The sequence below is a fragment of the Corythoichthys intestinalis genome, chromosome 6 (genome assembly GCF_030265065.1).
Source record: "Corythoichthys intestinalis isolate RoL2023-P3 chromosome 6, ASM3026506v1, whole genome shotgun sequence".
In the NCBI taxonomy this organism is placed as follows: Eukaryota; Metazoa; Chordata; class Actinopteri; order Syngnathiformes; family Syngnathidae; genus Corythoichthys; species Corythoichthys intestinalis.
The window spans coordinates 34,563,006-34,587,439 of NC_080400.1; the positions used below are offsets into that span (position 1 = coordinate 34,563,006).

General features: G+C 39.1%; 1 protein-coding gene across 12 annotated transcripts in view; it reads left to right on the forward strand.

Annotated features, from left to right (window-relative positions):
* Positions 1-24,434, forward strand: part of kirrel3b (kirre like nephrin family adhesion molecule 3b) — a 257,264-nt gene that overhangs the window by 227,294 nt on the left and 5,536 nt on the right. For 2 of the 12 annotated variants that reach the window (XM_057838938.1, XM_057838941.1), the window contains exons 11-16: positions 7,978-8,078; positions 10,552-10,762; positions 18,046-18,153; positions 18,591-18,674; positions 18,980-19,095; positions 19,728-19,814. In XM_057838938.1, the coding sequence (XP_057694921.1) occupies positions 7,978-8,078; positions 10,552-10,762; positions 18,046-18,153; positions 18,591-18,674; positions 18,980-19,095; positions 19,728-19,814 (707 nt within the window). The remainder of the gene's footprint in view (positions 1-7,977; positions 8,079-10,551; positions 10,763-18,045; positions 18,154-18,590; positions 18,675-18,979; positions 19,096-19,727; positions 19,815-24,434) is intronic. The other 10 variants (XM_057838940.1, XM_057838951.1, XM_057838942.1 and 7 more) reach the window with 7 other exon arrangements.

Sequence of the window (24,434 nt, forward strand, 5' to 3'; positions counted from 1 at the left end):
GTGGTAGAAGTCACATGTAATGCTTTTCCGATGATATTACCGTACATTTGCTGTGTAAATATACTTGTAATGCGATGTCAGTAACTACAATTTAAATGAAAAATGTTTACATTAAAGGAATTTACAAACGTCGTTTGAAAAGTACAATAATAAGGATGGAATGGAAATTCAGATAAAACATTGCCAAACAATATATTTAAATTCAAGCCATCCACGTCCAGTTAACACTGCCCCCATTATGAACCCGATTTTATCAGATTATTTGGTTTTAGAGCTGAAGTGTTAGTGACCGTACATCATACATAAGTTAAAAATAAATGCAGTTTGAGTATAGACCATACTAAAAATGTACCTACTGATAAAAGTTGAGCTAAGTATAGTTCTAGCACGTTAATTTTTTTTTTTTTTTTTTTTTTTGGTGTTTTGCTATGACAAGTAGTTGTAAGTACTGTCTTCCAAAGTGTTCCACCATTCCTACACGGAAAAGAACAATGTCCGAGGCTCAGTGTCTCCATACATTTTTTACTTTTTTTTCTCCCTCTTATTCCACTAGAACAAAGGCAACTAGTCAAAAATCAGTTGTTTTTTGCTACTAAAACAATGTACGTGCGAGGCAAATGTGTTGGCCTTTCGACACCCACACAGAGGTTGTGTAATCAGATTGCAATGTGCCTCAATCAATGACAAACTACTCCCAACACTGATGACCTCTCCTGCTACACTGTCGTGATGCAGTGCCACCCACTGCCATGATTTTAAAAAAAGAAAAAAAAAAAGTGTGTTTTTGTTGTTGTTCAGCACGCAGACACACTTTTAACCTGAATCAGGGAGATAAAGCTAATTAAGCTCCTAATTTGCAACTCAGATCCATAGAATAGATCCTTTTTAGCTCAGACCACAAGCCCTTTACAGTCTGCATGCTATTGATCCTGGTCTGTTTACATGGTGGACTCTGAGGAGAACATGCATGATTTATGTAAAATCAATAAATAAATAAAACAGATATGGAACAGTATTTTTTTTTTTCAATAGAGCAAGACAAGGAAAAAAATAGCCTTGCAATATGTTTACCTTAAATCAGTGAGATGATTCATGCTGGAGCCTTCCAGTAGCATACCAAGCCACCATCTGGCAAAGTCTCATTAAAATGTTAATTCATTTTAATAAGAGACAGGTAATAAACCACAATTATGTATTGGTGTAAAGCTGGCGAAGAGTTTGGAGGAAGTTGGCAAGTGAAGCGATTTGTTTTCACTAATCAACAAGATGCCTCATGCGGCACCGCTTCAAAACACTCAACTTCAACCTAAACCAACACAAGAGACTTACTAAATATGTGATGTCCTTGCCTTGTTTTGTATTAGAATACTGTACTCTCATCCTGCCATCAGCATAAGGAGAGGGAAATGAAAATGTCACTGACAGTTCTTTTGAAATGTAAAACCTCTGTTTAGTATTGAGAGGGTTGAAGAGGTTCATCACAATAGTTGTTGATTCATCCTCCAAGGAACTTTGGTGCAGATAAAATTGCACTGATACAACCACAAAAACTAGACATTCAGCACTGTTTACGAAAACAAAAAAGTATCAAGAAGTACTAACACTATTTTGCTCACTGTTTTTTCGTGTAGGATTAGTAGTACTTTTCGGCAAGACAACATTTGAATTTTGAATTTTGAAGGAGGAACAACATTTATGACTAAAGCTGTTGAATAGGGAAAAAACAGCACATAACGCATATATGTCATGTTCAACACAGTATTAGAAGACAACAGTGATGTCCTAAATAACTGATTGGAAGAAATAAGAATGTATCCGTGCCAAAGATGAACTGTCAAACAAACGTGGTAGAGGATGATCAAAAACAGCAGATGTATGCTAGAGAAAATTGTAGACATTTTCCAATACTAACAAATCATGAAATGCAGTGTCCATCCGTCCGTCCGTCTATCCATGCATCCATCCAACCATCCATCCATCATCTGCTGCTTAATCCGGGGTTGGGTGGCGGGGGCAGCAGCTTTAGCAGGGAAGCCCAGACTTCTCTCTCCCCAGCCACTTCAACCTGCTCCTCCAGCAGGATCCCAAGGCATTCCCAGGCCAGCTGAGAGACATGTTTTCTCCAGCGTATCTTGGGTCGACCCACAGCTCGTGACCATAGTTGAGGGTAGGAACGTAGATCGACTGGTAAATCAAGAGCTTCACCTTTCGGCTCAGCTCATTCTTCACCACTACGGACTAGTACGGAGTCCGCATTACTGCAGACGCTGCACCGATCCGCCTGTCGATCTCCCGGCCTCACCTACCCTCACTGGTGAACAAGACCCCAACATACTTAAACTCCTCCACTTGGGGCAGGATCTCATCCCCGACCCAGAGAGGGCACACCACCCTTTTCCGGCTGAGGACCATGATCTCAGATTTGGAGGTGCTGATCTTCATCCCAACCGCTTTACAGTCGGCTGCGAACGGCTCCAGTGACAGTTTGCGGTCATGGCATGATGAAGCCAACAGCACCACATCATCTGCAAAAAGCAGAGATGCAATGCTGAGGCCACCAAACCGGACACCCTCAATGCTCCGGCAGTGCCAAGAAATTCTGTCCATAAAATTAACGAACAGAATCGGTGACAAAGGGCAGCCTTGGCTGACGTTTTTTTTTTTTTTTTTTGCGTTTTCATATTGCTGTGGAAAAAAAATGATTAAAAAAAATTATCATCTTTTACCTCTTGATTGCATCTATAACTAATCATGGAAATACAAACTGGGTGCTAGGGAATGACTCAAATGTTACATCTTCATATGAGTGTTGTCACCTGGTGTCAACAGCCCACTAATCAGATGGATGGCTGTCCACTCACTTATTCTGTGCTGAGTTGAGCAAGAATTTACCAAACATGAAGTGGTTAGGTCCGGGGTCCTCAATTAGCAGACTGCCGTCCACGACCGGACCATGGCACACCTCTGTCCGGACACAGAAGAAATGGCACTTTAAAAAAAAAAAAAAAAAAAAAAAAAAAACTTTTTTTAAAAACATATATATTATTTGTATGAATCGCCGATCTATCTCTATGCTCTACTATGCTATCGCTAAATTCTGTTTCATTTTTAGTCAAATATCTTCCATGTTCCCACTTCTGTTGTCATCTCAATGACAACAATGCGCTGTTTGGCTGAGAAAGACTGCATCGATTCACTGATTGGCTGAGAAAGCCTTCATGCTGCTAGCTAGAGTGGACGGACCGCAGCAGTGTGAAACACGAGTCGCACCCGGCACTTTGCAATCTGTTTGTTTACAGTGTATCATAAAAGTGAAACACCCCTCACATCTCTGCAGATATTCAAGTATATCTTTTCATGGAACAAAACTGACAAAATGACACTTTGACACAATGAAAAGTAATCTGTGTGCAGCTTATATAATAATTTATTTTCCCCTCAAAATAACTCATATAGCCGTTAATATCTAAACCCCTGGCAACAAAAGTGAGTTCACACCTGAGATAACTACACCCCTAAATGTCCAAAATGAGTACTGCTTGTCATTTTCCCTCCAAAATGTCATGTGACTCGTTAGTGTTACTAGGTCCAGTCCAGATGTGCATAGGGAGCATGTGTGTTCAAATTTGTAGTGCAGCTCTCACACTCTCTCATACTGGTCACTGGAAGTTCCAACATGGCACGACATGGCAAAGAACTCTGAGGATCTTAAAAGACGTATTGTTGCGCTACATGATGGCCAAGGCTACAATAAGATTGCCAACACCCTGAAACTGAGCTGCAGCACAGTGGCTAAGATCATTTAGCATATTAAAAGAGCAGGGTCCACTCAGAACGGGCCTCGGGTTGCTCGTCCAAAGAAGCTGAGCGCACTAGCTGAGTGTCACATCCAAATACTTTCTTTGAAAGATCGTCGCAGGAGTGCTGTCAGCATTGCTGCAGAGATTGAAGAGGTGGGGGGTCAGCCTGTTAGTGCTCAGACCATACGCCGCACTCTACATCAAATCGGTGTGCATAGCTGTCACCCCAGGAGGAAGCCTCTTCTGAAGGCGGTACAAAAGCAAGCCCACAAACAGTTTGCTGAAGACATGTCAACAAAGCACAAGGATTACTGAAACCATATCCAAGTGCATGTGTCCATGTGGAACCATGGTCTGATGAGACGAAGATTAATTTGTTTTGTTCCGATGGTCTCAAGCATGTGTGGCGGCGACCAGGTGAGGAGTACAAAGATACAGTAAGTGTGTCATGCCTACAGTCAAGCATGGTGGTGGGAATGTCATGGTCTGGGGCTGCATGAGTGCTGCAGGTGTTGGAGAGTTACATTCCACTGAGGGAAACATGAACTCCAACATGTACTGTGAAATACTGCAGCAGAGCATGATCCCGTCCCTCCAGATACTAGGTTGCAGGGCAGTGTTCCAGCACGACAATGACCCCAAACACACCTCCAAGATGGCCACTGCTTTACTGAAAAGGCTGAGGGTAAAGGTGACGGACTGGCCAAGCATGTCTCCAGACTTGAACCTAATAGAACATCTTTGGGGGATCCTCAAGCAGAAGGTGCAGGTGCGCAAAGTCTCAAATGTTCGACAGCTCCGCAACGTCGTCCTGGAGGAGTGGAAGAGCATTCCAGTGCCAACCTGTGAAGCTCTAGTTAACTCCATGCCCAGGAGATTAAAGGCAGTTCTGGATAAAAGTGGTGGCCACACAAAATATTGACAGTTGACATGTTGTATGTTAACTCATTCGTTCCCCAAAATGTATAAATACGTTCTATTTTTAATTGCTTCAGTGTCCCAAAAACGTATTTATACGTCTTTTGCATTTGTTTTTTTGTTTTTTTTTTTGTTTTTTTTTTATGACAAGAGGCATCTATAGGTTCCGATCTATCTAAAATTTAATGCACAAATCTCAAAACCCATTTTAAAGCAATAAAACTGGCAACTGGAGGTCAGTAGCGCATTTGGTAAGAACTCATCCCGGGCTAAGAAAGGAAGTGAAAAAAAATAGTCAGGAAACGGAAGTTGGAGGGATCTTGTGAAAACACGTGAGAATTTGAGAAAAATGTGGAGTATGATCGGGAAAAAAAGGAAAACGACACTGGAGGAGTGTTTTGAAAAGAAAACTAAACCATAAAAAATATGGTAAATCTCACTCTCAGATTCATCAACCACAAGACGCACTGAAGTACTGGCTGATGATATGAGTAGACAGTTTTCTGACCCCCAAATGCCATTTCTCTCATTCAGCAGTGTTTTACAGCTAAAGTTACTGTCAATAATTATTATGTTTGCACCTTAAAGGGTATTATAATACTAAGGGGCTGTGAGATATCAATTGAACAGTTATGTGGCAAGATAACAAATATTAATAAAGTTAACAAAAAATAAATAAATCACATTCATGAGCAATTATCGAAAATAGATAGAAAATTACGAACATTTCCGAAAGTATTTCGGAAACAGCCGAATGGGGCAGAGACGTCACAACAAGGAAACAAAAGGTCGAGGCAGGTGCCATCGTTGTTTATCGACGAGAGTTGCGTTCGTGTTTTATCAAAAAAGCCCTAAAATGGTTGAAACCTGTCATGCTATGTAGTGTACAAATAGCCATTTGTCGCAATGTAATACCCATGAGTCCCCGAACGTGAGAAAAAGAGCTGGACTACGCAGACAATGAGTAAAGTTCGTCCGTGCAAAGAGGGCTAATTTTGCAGACCCAGCCTCCGGCACGGTTTTGTGATGTGTGCGTTTTACACTTGAAAGCTATTCGAACTATGGACAAATGAAATCAGGTTTTGCTAAGAAATGGCTGCTGAAAGCAGATGCCGTGCCCACCATACACGCGCAGCCACCTAAATGTTCCGAGATATCAAGAAAGAGGACGATGACTGGCTCTGATGAGACCACCCCACCACCTCAGGCTAACAAAAGGAGCGGAGCAGCCAAGCTCAAAATGGCCAGAGTGAGCACTCTTTTATAATAAAAAAACATATCACGCATTGGATATAGGACTGGACACATGTATAAATTATCGCTCGTAAAATATTTAGAACAAATCCTCTAATCCCGTTCATATTTGTGTCTGTTGGCAGAGCGAAAACCTATGATAGCACAATAAATGATAATTATTCTATACATTATTTTGTGGTCATGGTGTATAAGCTTCACAAAAAGAAATGCAAAACAAACCGTTCTGTGTTTCCCACACGATCTGTTGCTGGTGTTTCATCAGTGTGATTGCTCCCCTCAATGATCCTTTCATTAGGCTGCATTGGTTTTCGTTTGTGCTCAAATTGATAACCCAAAACACCAAAGAAAGGTTCATAACTCTCCTCGTCACCATTAGAAGATCATTCGTCACGTCGGATTCGTCGCTGCAACTAGAAACAAAATTGTCCGCCATCATCACCGCCATTCAGTACTAAGCACTGACGTCCTTGTTGTGACGTCACGCACACAATATGCTAGATTTCTGGGATCTCGGGCGCCGGACGTTTTAGCTTGACAATCGATCCAAATTTCTATCATTTTCTTGGTGTTGCGATGTGTGTAATTATAAGAAGTGGCATGATATAAATCCAAAAGGCATGCGTTTATGGATAAATGATGGAATATTAGCATGTGGTGTACTACTTTTTTTTTTACCAGAAGTGTTTTACAGTTACAAAATGTACTGTCAATAATTGTTTGCACCTTAATGACAGATGTTGTCAGTTATTTAGTGTACATGTCTAAACATTGTACTTGCTTGTTTTTTGTTTGGTTTTTTTGTATTTTTGTATTTTATATTTTAAGTCAAGAAAATGTTTTTTTAATTTATTTTTTTATTCATTCAAAATGTGCATTGTATTTTTGTTTCATTAAAAGAAAACCTCCTTTACCACCTTCGACCTGCCTTGTACTTGACCGACATTAATAAATGGACCCATACTTGTATGAAAAAAATAATTGTGGACCTTCAAGATTTGTATTTGAGGACCCCTGGGTTAGGTACTCGAATAATGAGTAGCTTATCGAAGTCACAAACTTTTGTTTTCACATCATGACTGTTGAATACAATCTCCCAACCCACATATATTACATGTCAAGCATAAACAAGTTTACAGACTAATTTTATTATAAATACTATTGAGTGATAACATGTTTTTGATTGCTTGGGACTCGTAAAACAAACCTGAAAGCCATTACTAATATGGTAGTGACAAATAAAAACACATACAGCAAAAATACAGTGTAATATAGTAGGCTCTAGTTTAATGTGTTGCCTGTATTTCAGGAGCGTACATTATTCTTATGTTGTATATTGTTTCCACACACATTGGTTCACAGGTCAAATCTTCAGGGAAGCTTGATGTGGTAAAACACAGATTTTGTTATCACTCTCTAGGCAATATTTCTCCTGGTGTCTGTGTTGTCCTGATTACGCTATGAAGTACAGCAACAATGCTGCCCAGTACGCATTTTCCTCAGTGGAAAAAAATCAAACATGCCATAAATCAAAAAAGAAAAAGAAAAAAGCATTGATTCTGAATGAGGTTTCGTGCCCTTCATTCAGTCCTTCCATGTCCTTGGTTAAACAATACAATGGGAGGAGACACTGCAATACATCTTTTCAATAGACTGCTGGATTACAGAACACTTCATCCATCACAATCTTGCAAGAATTTAGTTGGGAAATCTACAGTTAAGCAAATATTCATAGTGGTATTGCTGTTACTACAGTTTGTTGTTATTATTATTATTATTGATGTTATTACTGGTATTATTATACACTGCAGTTAGGAAGTTCTAATTTTCAACATTTGAAAAATAAAGCAAAACTGTTACATGTAAATAATCTGTTTTTTTACTTGCCTTTTTGTTTCTTCTTTCAAATACAATGCCTGATTAATTCCAGAAAATATGTTGGTTCATAATAAAACATCATGTTTGTGTTTCTATATATATATTTTTTATATGTGACTGTATGCAGGGCCACCCACCATTTCAAGCACTCAGACACAACAAGCCTTGCATGGAGAGAAAGGACAAATCAAATGTTTTATCCGGAGTACTCCTCCCCCAGACCGAATTGTAAGTACATTTCCTAAAAATCAATTTATTTACTTATAACAGTTTGTTACATCTGTAAAAGTGGTGGTAAAATGTTGAATACCATTATAATGTTATGATACCCATTTGTCACCACATGAAAGGTTGAAACCATTGTGTCTCGTTTGATTTGCATGCTTACTTTGTTTTGTGCTCTCATCAGGATCTATGGACCTAATAAAAACAGGCTTCTCTCAAAGCTCTGAATATTTATGTGTATGGCATACCTGTGTGTGCTTGGATGTGTGTGACTGTTACTGTTTGTCTGGTGTTGGGAAATGAAGTTTAACAAAAAGATGTTTGGGTCAGTTCCTCGGTTTTGGATTAGATACAATCCATATGACCAAACCAGTTAAAGTTCAACTACAACATAATCCACAATTACATCACATGTATGGAGAAATGAAATATCATGGGGTTCCCGAGACTTTCCCCAGGTAATCCGGAAAGATGTTCGAGCCACCTCATCTGGCTCCTTTCAAAACCAATCCGGCAACAAACGGCAGAATTTGCCAACCATTATTGTGTCGTTACTCGCTCAATTTAATTGTTCATTATTAAATTAAATTCACATAAATGATGCTGCCGTTTGGGTACATGCCTGTGAATATGAGTCTCTTTCGCTCTCTTTCTCTATCAAAGGCATAGAGAGAGAGAGAGAGAGAGAGAGAGAGAGAGAGAGAGAGAGTTGCTTGCAAAAAACTTTTAATATCGAGTTTGTTTGATTACACTGGTCGACAAGCAAAATGCTACCTGGATAATTGTAGTGAGACTTTACTACATTTGGGTGATTAAATAAATGAGGTTAAAAGTGCCAGTTGGCTATATTTATTGAGAGACAGTGTTTGGCCAAAATGTTAAAATGCAAGCAATTTAGGCAAAAATGACCCACGTTCAGTCAAGTCCTTCATATAAGTTATGATAGGGGATCTTTTAAATTGCACTTTGTCGACTTCCTCACCCAGGACTTGTTTGCCCTGGGTTAACCTGCCAGGGCCACAATGCCCTAGACAACTTCGCTGCTCAAATCAATGGGACACATAAATCTCTCAACCATGATAAGGTTAAGACTCAGGGAAGGGATTTTTTTTTCCAAATATTTTAATCAAAATCCAACAATAGTATCAGACATTATGTTTTTAACCAAAGGATCTATTGCACAAGGTTATGATCAGTTGATTCAGTTGTGTACCCAGTAGATCAATGAAAGATGTACTGGATGTGTGACTAATAAAAGGTGCCATAATACTAAGTATCACAAAACATTTAATACAAGTTTAGATATGCATTGTCTTAAAATTAGGGCTGTCAAACGATTAAGATTTTTAATCGAGTTAATTACGGCTTAAAAATTAATTAATCGTAATTAATCGCAATTCAAACCATCTATAAAATATGCCATATTTTTCTGTGAATTATATATATATATTCTGTAAAATAAATTGTTGGAATGGAACGATAAGACACAAGATGGATATATACATTCAACATACGGTACATAAGGACTGTAGTGGGCATTTCACTCTACTGTCATTTAAATCTGTCTATGCTGTCCTCACTCCGAAGCGTCTACTTTTTCCAAAGCTAGACAGCTAGTGAACGACGCCTTAATAATTAGACTTCTTCCTTTTTCATCTGATTTATTAATAAAATGGCCTCAAACCATTGTCCTCTTTAGACCGTCGTAAAACTACAAAAAAAAAGTACACAAGCATTGCATTAGCAACAACGTTAGCTTAGTACGCTATACAGGTTCACTAAACATTAACAAAAAGCGTCTCATACAAAAAATATAACATTTCGCTTACTAACATAATATGTACATTCTTTACAACAACCATACTTACGGACAAATCTTGTCCAAGGATCATATAAGCACAACATTATCAGCCCGAGACGTTGTGCAGCCATATTGAACTGGACTGAAAACAATAAACCATGTCGCAAAGCGACCACAAGAGTTCGCTGTTGGACAGCACAAAAAGCCTTGCTGTAAAACTTATCAAAAGTCAGAATACTTTCTGAGCGGGACATGTGCGTTAATTGCGTCAAATATTTTAACGTGATTAATTAAAAAAAATAATTACCGCGCGTTAACGCGATAACTTTGACAGCCCTACTTAAAATATGTTTATGATTAGAATAGAAAAGAGAAGATAATTCATGTAATTCTGCACTCCGTTTTATGACTTTGGCATTCCTTGGCACCCTGGGTGTCCGTAAACGCCTAAGAGCCCTTATTTATTTTTTTACAGTGCTGCACTCTTGCTAACTGAAAATAATTTTCTTTAATGGACTGAAAGCTGAGTTAGCATACAGACCTTTTACTGTTGCTTCAATTCAGTTCCTTTCAATTGTTATTATATGCAGCATTCGTCCATATGTCCTTATGCACTTACCGTGTATGGTTTGATCAATACATGTCCTCTCTATCACACGCAAAATCCATTCTCAGGCCTGGTCCTGGAAAGAGACTGTATTGGAGTCTGGGACGTCCGGTCGCTACACAGTAGAGACAGTCACCACAGAGGAAGGAGTCATCTCCACACTGACAATGAGTAACATCGTGCCAGCTGACTTCCAGACCATTTACAACTGCACTGCGTGGAACAGCTTTGGCTCAGACACCGAGATCATACGCCTTAAGGAACAAGGTGGGAGCCAAGGTCGGACAGGTTCCATCTTCCTTTTCTCCAATTATTGTGGATGTGGCATCAAACAATATAGACAAAATTTAAGTGGTGTTTTGCATTTTTTGTTGTTGTCAGCAGCAATGGTACATATAGTCAAGCCATGATAACTATTAAGGTTGTTGTTTTTATTCTATACTGAATTGGTGAAGTCAAAACAAATCTGGAGCTGCAATTGTTTGGCACAGACAAAACTAGAAGATAAACAGACCCCTCCAATGCTGAGCCAAATCTCGCTTGGCCTCCTAATCTGGAGTGTTTGGTGAATTGACAGGATGTTTCATCCTCCCATCCTGGTCGCCAATTCCCCGACCATAATGTAATTTCAGTGAGCTGCCGAGCCAGTCCATTTTTAAAATAACCCAGCAATCATCCAATAATAATATAATATAATATAATATAATATAATATAATATAATATAATATAATATAATATAATATAATATAATATAATATAATATAATATAATATAATATAATATAATATAATATAATATAATATAATATAATATAATATAATATAATATAATATGATAATGCTTAATGCTATTCAGTCGAAGAAATCCTTAAGTATTGGCTTAATAAGGAGTCATTGCTTAACAAGTAGCGTTCACTATCGCCATGGAAGTACCTTGATCGATTAATCCACAGGGTAAGAACCAGACTCCAGAAATAAGGAACAACTTAATAATTAGGAATGTTACATTGCACTCTACAAAGTTGTACAGACAAAATGCAACCTGTTAGAAAAACACTGTGAGCCACTACTCCCCTCCAAACCTTCCTATAGGACATGCCCCTCCATGCAATGGAGCAAAACGAATGGATCCAACTGATCCAAATTGTTGATGATGTCATTGTGCGAAAGACCAAATACCACATAGCAAACAACTAATCAGATAGCGAGGTCTTACTCAGGTGTCATATAATACTTGTATACTCTACTTACTATCACATAAAAGGTAATGGTATTTATCTGAGTGCAAAATCTAAAAATAATAATGTGCAACTATCAAAATAGTGCCAGTTTGAAAGAGCAAGTATTTTACGTTTTAGTGCCATAAACATACAGTTGTGGTCAAAAGTTTACATACACTTGTGAAGAACATAATGTCATGGCTCTCTTGAGTTTCCAGTTATTTCTACAACTCTGATTTTTTTCTGATAGAGTGATTGGAACAGATACTTCTTTGTCACAAAAAACATTCATTAAGTTTGGTTCTTTTATGACTTTATTATGGGTGAACAGAAAAAAGTGATCAAATCTGCTGGGTCAAAAATATACATACAGCAGCGCTAATATTTGGTAACATGTCCCTTGGCCATTTTCACTTCAATTAGGCGCTTTTTTTGTAGCCATCCACAAGCTTCTGGCAAGCTTCTGGTTGAATCTTTGACCACTCCTCTTGACAGAATTGGTGCAGTTCAGTTAAATTTGATGGCTTTCGGACATGGACTTGTTTCTTCAGCATTGTCCACAAGTTCTCAATGGGGTTTAAGTCAGGACTTTGGGAAGGCCATTCGAAAACCTTAATTCTAGCCTGATTTAGCCATTCCATTACCACTTTTGATGTGTTTTTGGGGTCATTGTCCTGTTGGAACACCCAACTGCGCCCAAGACCCAATCTTCGGGCTGATGACGTTAGGTTATCTCGAAGAATTTGAAGGTAATCCTCCTTCTTCATTATCCCATTTACTCTGTAAAGCACCAGTTCCATTGGTAGCAAAACAGCCCCACAACATAATACTACCACCACCGTGCTTGACGGTAGGCATGGTGTACTTGGGGTTAAAGGCCTCACCTTTTCTCCTCCAAACATATTGCTGGGCATTGTGGCCAAACAGCTCGATTTTTGTTTCGTCTGACCACAGAACTTTCCTCCAGAAGGTCTTATCTTTGTCCATGTGATAAGCAGCAAACTTCAGTCGAGCCTTAAAGTGCCGCTTTTGGAGCAAGGGCTTCCTTCTTGGACGGCAGCCTCTCAGTCCATGGAGATGCAAAACACGCTTGACTGTGGACACTGACACCTGTGTTCCAGCAGCTTCTAATTCTTGGCAGATCTGTTTTTTGGTGATTCTCGGTTAAATCTTCACCCTCCTGACCAATTTTCTCTCAGCAGCAGGTGATAGCTTGCGTTTTCTTCCTGATCGTGGCAGTGACAAAACAGTGCCATGCACTTTATACTTACAAACAATTGTTTGCACTGTTGCTCTTGGGACCTGCAGCTGCTTTGAAATGGCTCCAAGTGACTTTCCTGACTTGTTCAAGTCAATGATTCGCTTTTTCAGATCCATGTATGTATATTTTTGACCCAGCAGATTTGATCACTTTTTCTGTTAACCTATAATAAAGTCATAAAAGAACCAAACTTCATGAATGTTTTTTGTGACAAAGAAGTATCTGTACCAATCACTCTATCGGAGAAAAATCAGAGTTGTAGAAATAACTGGAAACTCAAGAGAGCCATGACATTATGTTCTTCACAAGTGTATGTAAACTTTTGACCACAACTGTAGGTGCTATATACCTTATACTCTATACCCTATACCAGGGGTCGGCTACCAAAAATGTTGAAAGAGCCATATTGGACCAAAAAAAACAAAAAACAAATATGTCTGGAGCCGCAAAAAATTGAAAGCCTTAAATAAACCTAATAATGAAAGCAACACATGCTTTATGTATCTGTTTTGGCTATTTTAGCTTACTATCAAAATGACTAAGTCGGCTAAAAATACATAATGAGCCTTCATGATTTAATGTTTGTTTTCCCTGCAGTGCATCCAACGCACCACCTGACAACTCTGTTGTTGGATGCCACCTCAAGTTTAACTTCATTACAATATTAATAAAATATTTCATTGCTTTCATGAAATTATAGAAATGCAATAAAGAAATCAGATTTTTAATGTTGTTTTTATTTTGAGGTTTCGAAAAACAAAATGGAACGTGCATAACTTGCCCCTTATTTGGGCTTGTCTTTGATTTGCTTTATTATCTCGGTTTTGTTTTTGAAGTCTCCGCAGAAGCATCAAAACAAATGACCACACATGCTGGCTCATCGTTTCTCAAAGGTTATCATATATTGATTTCCAAAAAGAGGACACAAATAACAGACATAAATAATTCCCGTTTAGTCTTATATTCAAAGTATATATGGCTCGCCAGCATGCGCATACTGTCCGTGCATGACACACACGTACAGACAGTTTGACCCGAATCTCGGCCGTGTAAGCAATCTTAAAATATTGCTCGTATGGAGCAGAAATAACCAAGCATTCTCAGACTTATCCTTCACCCACTTTATTTTTTATGACTGTTGTCAAACCTGACCCTTCCCCAAAAGCCGTGTTCAAGGCAAGCTAGGCGCTAATGCACAGCTGCACCGCTACAGTAGCGCCCAGTCTCTCTCGCTCTTTGCTGATGTAATTGCTGCATGTATTCCAATTTGGGAAACTTGACAGTTCAGACCGCCCGCCACATATTTATTTAACTTTACTCTAATTCAAACCACATACGAAAGTGACCGAGATCGGATTTGAAATAGTCCACTTCTATGCGACTTGTTCCATTCAAACCGTCAAGTTAATGCCTCACTGGAGTCAGAATCACATGAAAAATCAGATTTGTGCATTAAGACCTGCGGTATGAACCTAGCCTAAGTTCGTCAGAAGTAATGGAATCACACTTTTTCTCTTACTCCCAATTGGGTACTCGGCTGCCAATGGGTGTTGTGGCTTGTTCACAATAACCATCTGCCTGGTATCCCGGCCTGCTGATAGAAACGTGTGTCGCAGGCTTTGACGCAAATCTTAGTTGACAGCAATGTTGAAATTTAATATTTATTCTACACATTTTCACAGCATTGGAAAACATTAAGAATGTTTGTGTCGTTTTTGTCCTCCTACAGAAACCATATCAAAACAAAAAACATATTTCCCTCAACCATCTTTGTGCATTTTCAAACATTTTTGAAAATGTTCCAGGGAGCCACTACGGTAGCGCTAAAGAGCCGCATGCCCTATACCAGGGTTCACTAAATCTGGACCTCAATGCCATCAATCCTGTCGTGTTTTCTACTTCTCTCTCCCCTAACACACCTGAATCAAATGATTATGTCATCAGCAACCTCTCCAGAAGCCTGATAATGAGCCTGATTATTTGATTCAGGTGTGTTGGAGGAGGGAGACATGGAAAACACGACAGGAAAAGTGGCTCTGAGGTCCGGATTTAGTGAACCCTGCCCTATACTCCATGTAATCAGAATCCAATAAAACCCCATTAACATATCAATCAGATTTTTATGAGGCATTAAAGATGTCGTACAAGTTCAGTAAACCAAGACCAAACCAATGCATTTACTTATTTAGCTAAACTTGACAGGTTTGGTTGTGTTCAAACAAAACATGGACCAATTTCTCTTCTCAATTGTATCGTCCAATCTACAGTGCACCAATCTCTTGATTTTAAAATACTAAGCGTAAGCGAAAGATGAATGAATTAATGAATCAATATTATACTGTATGGTCTTTTACGACTGAATTCAATTGCACTTACTGCTGTGTGTGGGGTAAAACACTGTGTAGCTAAAACACTGACGGATTGTGCAATTAAGGGACTTATAGGTGTTCTTCACAAGGGCACCTCTCCCATTAGATTTTATGCACATCAAGGGAGCCAAACATGAAAGTCTTTTGGTCACAGGCCACTTTTTAAACCAATTTTCTACAGCTGTTCTCGCGATTATGGCCTGGTGTTTGTGTTAAGATAGCCGTATATAACATCTTAAATAGAGACATTAAATGCTTTCTTTCTTTGTCAAGAGACCCTTTTAAAAAATTAATACCTCTATCTGTTGACCTTTTCCTCCCTACCACCGGGAAGGTTGTTTTGTCTTCCCACTTATCACAAATGATAAATTATAAGATGCTTATGTGCAAGTGACATTGACCAATGGAGACATTAAGCAGCCTTTAATGGTGTAGGAAGAGCACTTGGTTGTTTGGCTTCAGTTTAAAATTGCAGGGAGGTCATAAATGTGGGCAACTGCCCTTATTAAAGTGTTTGATGAGGACCTTTAATGTTGGAGATGTTTGCCCGCAGGTCTGAGATCTTGCCCATCCTCCAGTGTACTACTCGTCTGTGCACATACACATAAGGACCACTTCTATTAAATCAACACACATTGGCCCCCAAGAGCCGTTAGGGAAATTATTTAATTATTTAAAAAAAATAATAAAAATCAAGCACAAAATACTAAGATTGCACAAGATTCAAATGCTTAACATACAGAGAATACAGTTGTAATTATTGTCCCCTTGATGAATTATAGTATTGTATATACAGTGGGGCAAATAGGTATTTAGTCAACCACCAATTGTGCAAGTTCTCCGACTTGCAAAGATCAGAGAGGCCTGTAATTGTCAACATGGGTAAACCTCAACCATGAAAGACAGAATGTTGAAAAAAAACAGAAAATCACATTGTTTGATTTTTAAAGAATTCATATCCAAATTAGAGTATATTCAAATTAGAGTGGAAAATAGGTATTTGGTCACCTACAAACAACTTCTTCTAACTTCTTCTAACAAGGTCTAACGAGGCTCCACTCGTTACCTGTATTAATGGCACCTGTTTTAACTCATTATCGGTATAAAAGACACCTGTCCACAACCTCGGTCAGTCACACTCCAAACTCCACAATGGCCAAGACCGTAGGGGACATCAGAGACAAAATTGTAGAGCTGCACCAGGCTGGGAAGACTGAATCTGCAATAGGTAAAATGCTTGGTGTAAAGAAATTAACTGTGGGAGCAATTACTATAAAATGGAAGACATATAAGACCACTGATAATCTCCCTCGATCTGGGGCTCCTAGTGAATGACCAACAGAAAGCTGGAACCACAGTAACAAAGGCTACTATCAGTAACACAATGCGCCGCCAGGGACTCAAATCCTGCACTGCCAGACGTGCCCCCCTGATGAAGCCAGTACACGTCCAGGCCCGTCTGTGGTTTGCTAGAGAGCATTTGGACGATCCAGAAGAGGACTGGGAGAATGTGTTATGGTCAGATGAAACCAAAATAGAACTTTTTGGTAGAAACACAGGTACTTGTGTTTGAGGGGAGAAAGAATACTGAATTGCATCCGAAGAACACCATACCCACTGTGAAGCATGGGGGTGGAAACGTCATGCTTTGGGGCTGTTTTTCTGCAAAGGGACCAGGACGACTGATCTGTGTAGAGGAAAGAATGAATGGGGCCATGTATCGAGAGATTTTGAGTGAAAATCTCCTTCCATCAGTAAGGGCATTGAAGATGAGACGTGGCTGGGTCTTTCAGCATGACAATGATCCCAAACACAAAGCCAGGGCAACAAAGGAGTGGCTTCGTAAGAAGCATTTCGAGGTCCTGGAGTGGCCCAGCCAGTCTCCAGATCTCAACCCCATAGAAAATCTGTGGAGGGAGTTGAAAGTCCGTGTTGCCCAACGACGGCCCCAAAACATCACTGCTCTAAAGGAGTTCTGCATGGAGGAATGGGCCAAAATACCAGCAACAGTGCGTGAAAAGCTTGTGAAGAGTTACAGAATATGTTTGGCCTCCGTTATTGCCAACAAAGGGTACATAACAAAGTATTGAAATAAACTTTTGGTATTGACCAAATACTTATTTTCCACCATGATTTGCAAATAAATTCTTTAAAAATCAAACAATGTGATTTTTTTTTTTTTTTCCACATTCTGTCCTTCATGGTTGACGTTTACCCATGTTGACAATTACAGGCCTCTCCAATATTTTCAAGTGGGAGAACTTGCACAATTAGTGGTTGGCTAAATACTTTATATGCCCCACTGTATAACTTAAAATTTATAATTGATGACAGATTTCAGCATCAAGTGAGAATCTTGCGATACAAAAGATTTACAATAAGTGTTACAGTGGGGAGAACAAGTATTTGATACACTGCCAATGGGTTTTCCCATTGACTGTGTATCAAATACTTGTTCTCCCCACTGTATATTATGTAACCAGTGTTTTGTATTTGAATCCTATTTGCATTGAGTGAAGCTGCAGACTGCTGCGTATCTAATTTCCCCTGAGTTATGAATAAAGGTTCTTACTGTATGTCTATCTATCTATTAGGTTCTTACACTACCCTCTAGCTTCCCTCTGCATACCCGCTTGTTATCAGGCATATTTTTTTGTTGGGAAGAACATTAGTGCTCTAGATACATTCTCGTCTGTTTGTTTTTCTTTATAGAATCCCTTCCTGTGGCGGTGATCATCGGCATTGCTGTAGGAGTATTTGTGGCCCTCATTGTCCTCATGGGCACCATCGGCGCATTCTGTTGTACCCGCTCCCAAAGAAGTATGTCTGCTCGTCATCATCACACCCCTTAAAACATGCATGCCAAAGCATCATTAAGTCCATTATCACACTTAACATGTCCATCTATTGTAACAGATCTTGTTTTTCATTAAAGCAAACAAAAGCTGCTATTGAAATTAAGATGAATGACAGGAGCCAAATTGCCACACTCCACAGAAGATGAGATCCCTTCTTAAGATGGACATCTTTTATGTGCTGCAAAGATTATGAGCCAGATTGTGATGAGGAGTCATTTCACGCAAACTCAGTCTGGCTGCATCACATTTGAGGCTATTTGCATCATGCGCTATGTTCACTGCCACCCACCCATGTACCAAGTGACTCAGGTTTGAGACAGTCAGCAACTGTCTCTTTCCAAGAACCGAACAAACTGTGCTACTGGTCCCTTCAGCATGTCTATTGTCTGTATACTACAGAGGAAGCGCACCTGGTTATGCCCTCACTGCCCGTCTCCATCTGTGCTCACCAGAGAGAACTTGCAAGCAAAATTAAAACAGAAAGTAAGACTTTATCTGATAGTATCATCAGCATTGTCCCTAACACAATGAGCCACCATGGAAGGTTGTGTGAGATTGCATATGTATGCAAGACGAGATAATCTTGTGTTGGCAGGGAACAAGACAATAATAATTGTTGTAAATTGTTTTTTCTTTTTTTAGGGGGAGGCAGGGGGCTATCACAAACTAGGGATGTCACTAAAATCTGTCATATTGCAAAATGCACTCGGGGAAATTAGAATGTCAACAAATACAAAATGGTGTTTATGCAAGCTTATTGAAATAAATGTGCCATCTGTTTCTGACAGATCTGAAAGGAGTTGTGTCTGCAAAAAACGACATCCGGGTAGAGATTGTGCACAAAGACCATAATGCTGCTAGAGAAAATGAAGAGCACGCGTCCATGAAACAACTGATGGTGAGTGTGAGTGTCACAACATACTACTTTTCTTCCTTTCCTGTCTTTGTCACAAATAGAATCCTGGCAAAATTAGGTTTTGTAGTTATGCATGTCCTTTCCAAGATGACATTAGCATAATGAATGCACTATTACAGGCTAAGCTGTGGAATTCATTATTTTATGAGTAAGGACGTAACAAAAAGATGTGTAGTCAAGGCTCAGAGGCTAAATTTATCGATATGAGGTTCAAGGCAATACCGTTTCTAGTGTTTATTCCGAATGGCTAATCCTACAGTGGGTGTACTTGTATAGCTACATGCCTGCAAGACACAGAAAGACCCATTTTGGAGCCGTACCAGGATTAAGGCTTTTGTGCATGTTCCTCGAGGGTGGGGGTATTTGTAGGAAAAAGGGTTCTGAGCTGTGCTTCTTTCATTGCACAAAAATGAGCTCAGCCAACTTACAAAATTGCACTTTGTCAAGGAATTTTTTTTTCAAGAATACATTATTACCTGCCAGCACCAACTGAAGGTGTTCGACTAGCACTAAAAAAAAACAAGTGTAAAAAATATTCATTTTTCAATGTATAATGTTTTCTTTTACTTTGAATAGAAGAGATTCCACAGGCACTCAGTCTTTGCTTTATTTTCATGCAGGTGGAACGTGGGGATTTCCAGCAGGAGTCGGCTCTGAAGCAGCTGGAGGTTCTGCAAGAGGAGGAAAAAGAGTATCAGCACATTAAGGTACAACTCTTGATCAATGACAACATGAAGGCACTAAAAGCAATAGTGACGAAAGTAATGCCTTAAGGCCAGGAAGTCATGTTTAATAAAAAGACAAAATGCTTTGATGTTTCACATGCTTTTTTTGTGATTTTTTTCCAATGATTGGTCCTGAGGCAAAAATTGCCGTGCAGGTCTAGTTTTATTAATCAGATGGTGGTTCAGTATATTTGCTCCTGGCTTGCCGATTCATTTTAGATGTAGAGTATAGATGTGGTAGGACTTCCCAAAGCACTGTAGGCTGAAGAGGTTACATGTATTAATTAACCTATCACTTTTCTCTAAGTTCCATTCTTTAGTTTTTAAATTACATTGCACACCCCACTCAGTAACGACTTCAAGTACTGTATTTTATAACCATGTATAATGTATTACAGGATAGATAAAAAGAAGTCACTTAAATTATTGAGGTTGCATTTAGTATGTAACAGTCCTGATCATAAATGTGCAACATGTTGTTGTTGTTGTTGTTTTTTTTTGTTTTGTTTTTAAATTATGTGATTCAAAAGAATATCGCCTATATTATGAAGCCTTTCCCTGGCTTCGTAACCCATGTCATTGATCTACCCATCATTAAATACATTTGTATTTTGAATGTAAAATGATCGAAAACAATTAACTGTACTGCTTTGAGACTTTTTGGCCAGATAGTCACAGGGCATATTTTATTTGCAAAATTAACTAAATCAGTGGTCCTCAACCTTTTTTGCACCACAGACCAGTTTCTTTTATGGACAGGCAATGTGTGGCAGAAAAATACAGTAAATATTAAATAACACGACGGGGCTAAAAACAAACGTTAAGTGCAGGGAAACCAGACGCTGAATCAATCTTTTTTTAACAGCGACTGCTCCTAAAACTTGATGGCAAATATCGTTGGTCACAGGCATAATAAGTTCTTCTCCAATCGTGAAAGGTTTCTTGGCTTTAGCGTTACGGTTCGCCATGAGGTCTGATGCTCTCAGTGCATTTGCTGTTGTTGAAGCTGTGGCCCTCACTTATTGTTTCTGTCCTTCGTGATGGTGCTTTTTTGTTTTGAAAAATTCCAATGGCTGATCCATTATTCAAGGGCGCTTAGTTTCTACGTGCTGAAGCAGCTTTGAAGGCTTTATTTCCTCGTTTGCTAACTTTTGGCCACATATTATGCAGAATGGACTTGGCAGAGGCTCCTCTTCCGACTCTTCAGGTGGCCTTTTCTCCGTAGGAAGCTGCCCAAAGACGTCTGTTTTTCAATCATCTTCGCTAGCGTGTGAGCTTATTATTTCCGGGAAAAAAATCTGATGTGCCCACATCATTATCGAGGACAAGGCCACGTAAATATATACAGTATATGCTAAATATAAAAAAAAACATGCTAGCTCCAATTGATTTCTATGATGGCATCCTATCCAGTTTTATTATTATACAGTATCTATTGACAAATCCAAGCAAAACGACCGGAAGTACCCCGTCTGCCATTGCTGAGGTGTGCCACGCGCAGCAAACAGCCAGCAGCAGGCAGCTAACGTTACTTTTTACACTGACTGACGCTGGGCTGCTACTGAGGTGTGTAAACATCCCAGTCATGGCGGTGACCACTAGAGGGTGACGTCCACATATCTCTACTCGGATTATTCAATAGAGTAGTCAGGCAGATTGGTGTTTCAAGATTCACAGGCCAGAATGCGGTCGTTAATAAATTATTTATTATTTCTGTGCGGCCCGGTAGCATATGCGCCACAGACTGGTACCGGTCCCTTGCCCGTTGGTTGGGGACCACTGAACTAAATTTTTGAAATTTTGAAACTTTTCATTTGACATTTGAGTGGAAATCCATTCACACCAGAATGAAATTTGTGGTCATTGGAAGTATACATTTTTTTTTTTTTTTTTTTTTTTTTTTTTTTTTTTTTACAATTGACATTACACCAAATATTCCAGAATATATTCATTCATTTATTTTCCGTACCTTGTATTTTCACAAGGGTATATATTCATTGGAATAATATCGTCGTTCTGTTTCTTCAGTCCATGCAATAATCAAATTTCTATTACTATTTAGCTGAACAAAGCACCTGGCATTCAGGGCCCGTTTACACGGAGAAAGAGATTTCAGATTTGGGTTCAGGCAAGCAGAGCTATATGATTAAATTTTGTTGAAAAGATTTTACATGTCACATTTTTTAAATCCATACTACCATTTCAACAAAAGAAAAGGTCTGGGATTTTTTATTTTATTTTTTATTTTTATTTTTTTACTTTTGATCCGGAAGTCATCTTATGTATATCTAGTATTGGTAAACTTCATCAAGAAAAAAATATCTTTGCTCTGAGGAGTGCAGTATTTAAAAAAAATATATATAGAATAATATGTCTCCAGTACAGTGGATTGCATCAACATACGATCTTTTTGACATCCAAAATAAATTTTCATTTTTCATTTGTCTCAACATATCTAGCTCGATATACGATGAGTTATGACAGCGTTGCAATGTCACTGTTTTCCGCAAGTCGGACGCACGGCAGATTTTCTTGTGAGAGAAATCAACATGACTTCCAAGAAGCTTAGTGCAGGAAAACGTGTGCGGTAAAAAAAGGAAAAAGGTGATGCTTATCATTGAAATTAATCAGAAAATGATAGAAAAATATGAGCGTGGTGTGCGTGTGAATGAACTGGCTCGACAATATGGCTGGTCTCCTTCGACCTCCGTTCGCCAGTCCCTATAAGTTAAGGTGACAGTAAAAATGCATCTTCACTTCCAATGTATTATTATTATTATTGTAACATCAGCAAGGACGTTGCCAGCTTCGTCAGGTTTTTAAACATTTATTTCAGAACTTGTGCAATACAACACGACTACTGTCCGCCGTTGCCGACACCAACAACAACATGAAAAAAATGGTATCTTCCCTACTCTACCGCACCACTCTCTCTCGTCAGTCAAACGGTGCGTTCAGGAACAGCATACAAAACACAGCCGCCAAATTAAAACCCGATTCATTACATTATGATTATTTATGTGTAGTTGCTATTTGTAATTGTACTAGAAATTATAATGTACTCGTATGGGGAAAATCCCGCTCGACATTTGATGGACCGTTGCGACTTACAAACCAGATCCAGGAATGAATTAAATTCGTATGTACAGGTACAACTGTATTAAAAAAATACACATTTGTTCCCTGCTAAATTTGTGGTTATGACTACCTAGCTAGTCAGCCCATGTTACTGTATCTGTCTAACTGACTGACTGCTCTCTCCGCTCCCACACGCCATGTGTACTTTATATACAGTACAAATAGTGGTATTTACTTTTGCATTTTTTTTTTATCATGGTTAAATGCAAACAATGCATAGTTTGCTATTTACCGTGGAGTGTATTGAAAGCTTTAATGTGTTGCGTTTCTTTGTTGTTTTTTTCTATTTTTAGTGGGGTCTCAGTAGGTATTATCCGACATTGAAGATACATTTTTTTAGGTGGGAATTTGAATGGTTGTTATCCCACTGGCTGACACCAAATCAGTCCACCTTGTCACTCATTGTTTAGTTCAATGGGATCTTCTCTAGCTCCCCTGGGATCCTAAATACTACAGTATATGGCGTATATAGAATACAGATTTTTGCCCCTTTAATTTCCTACATCTAAATGTGTCCGTAAATGAAAATGTGCAGGTTAATTTAGTAAACATTTATTCTAAACAAGTATTTTCTTGTAATATTTTCCAAAGGCGATGTGACCAGTTTTTTGCTGTGAGCAAGTGGCACAGTAGAGCAACATTTAATTGTCTCCTAAAGCGTACATGCCGACGGGAATGATAGTTGGGTTACTGCAACATCCCTCTGATTATTAGTGTAGCCATTGAAAACTTGGCAGACTCCCATGCGTTTTGATCAGAGAAGCATTGGCAGCGACTCCCTGGTGTTTTGCACTGTTAACCTGCTAACTTGGTTTCCTCTGGGGCTGAATTTCTTTCCGCACTATGGCAACAGGTGTCAGGGTGAAGGGGGATCTGAATGAGAGATAAAAGTCAGACGTAAACAATCTCCCTGTCTGCCGTCATACTGACAAGCCTAACAAGTATCCCCGTGCGTGTCTTGCTCTCATTTCCCACTTCATGAGTGTTCTTCTTTTGGGATTTGCCTCTCACTATGCTTGACATTCACATCCACTCCAATGAGGATAACTCACACACATGCACACCCGTGCCCTAACTGAACCTTCAGCGACAGCACGTGACCTGCAACCGAGCACACAAACGATGGCACCGCTGTAAGCACAAAAGCCATTTTGGTGCAGAGCCTGCATGATAGTACAGAAACGGCAATGTGTTTAGCTCCAATTAAAGCTGGTGTGTGATTGAACTTTGCAGTGACACATAGAACACCAAACTGTGAATCATCAAGCCCTGCTTAATTAGCGAGACATACGGTTTTAAGGTTAGAATCGGGCTGGCTAAATCTTAACATGGTTTGTCATAGTTGCCGTGATTCACATTGCAGCTTGTGTCCTAATTTATTCACCCTTTTGAATGGTAATTATAGTGAGCTTGACCAGAACTTCTGTTGAGTTTTGAAGAGACAACAATTAAGCATACACACTA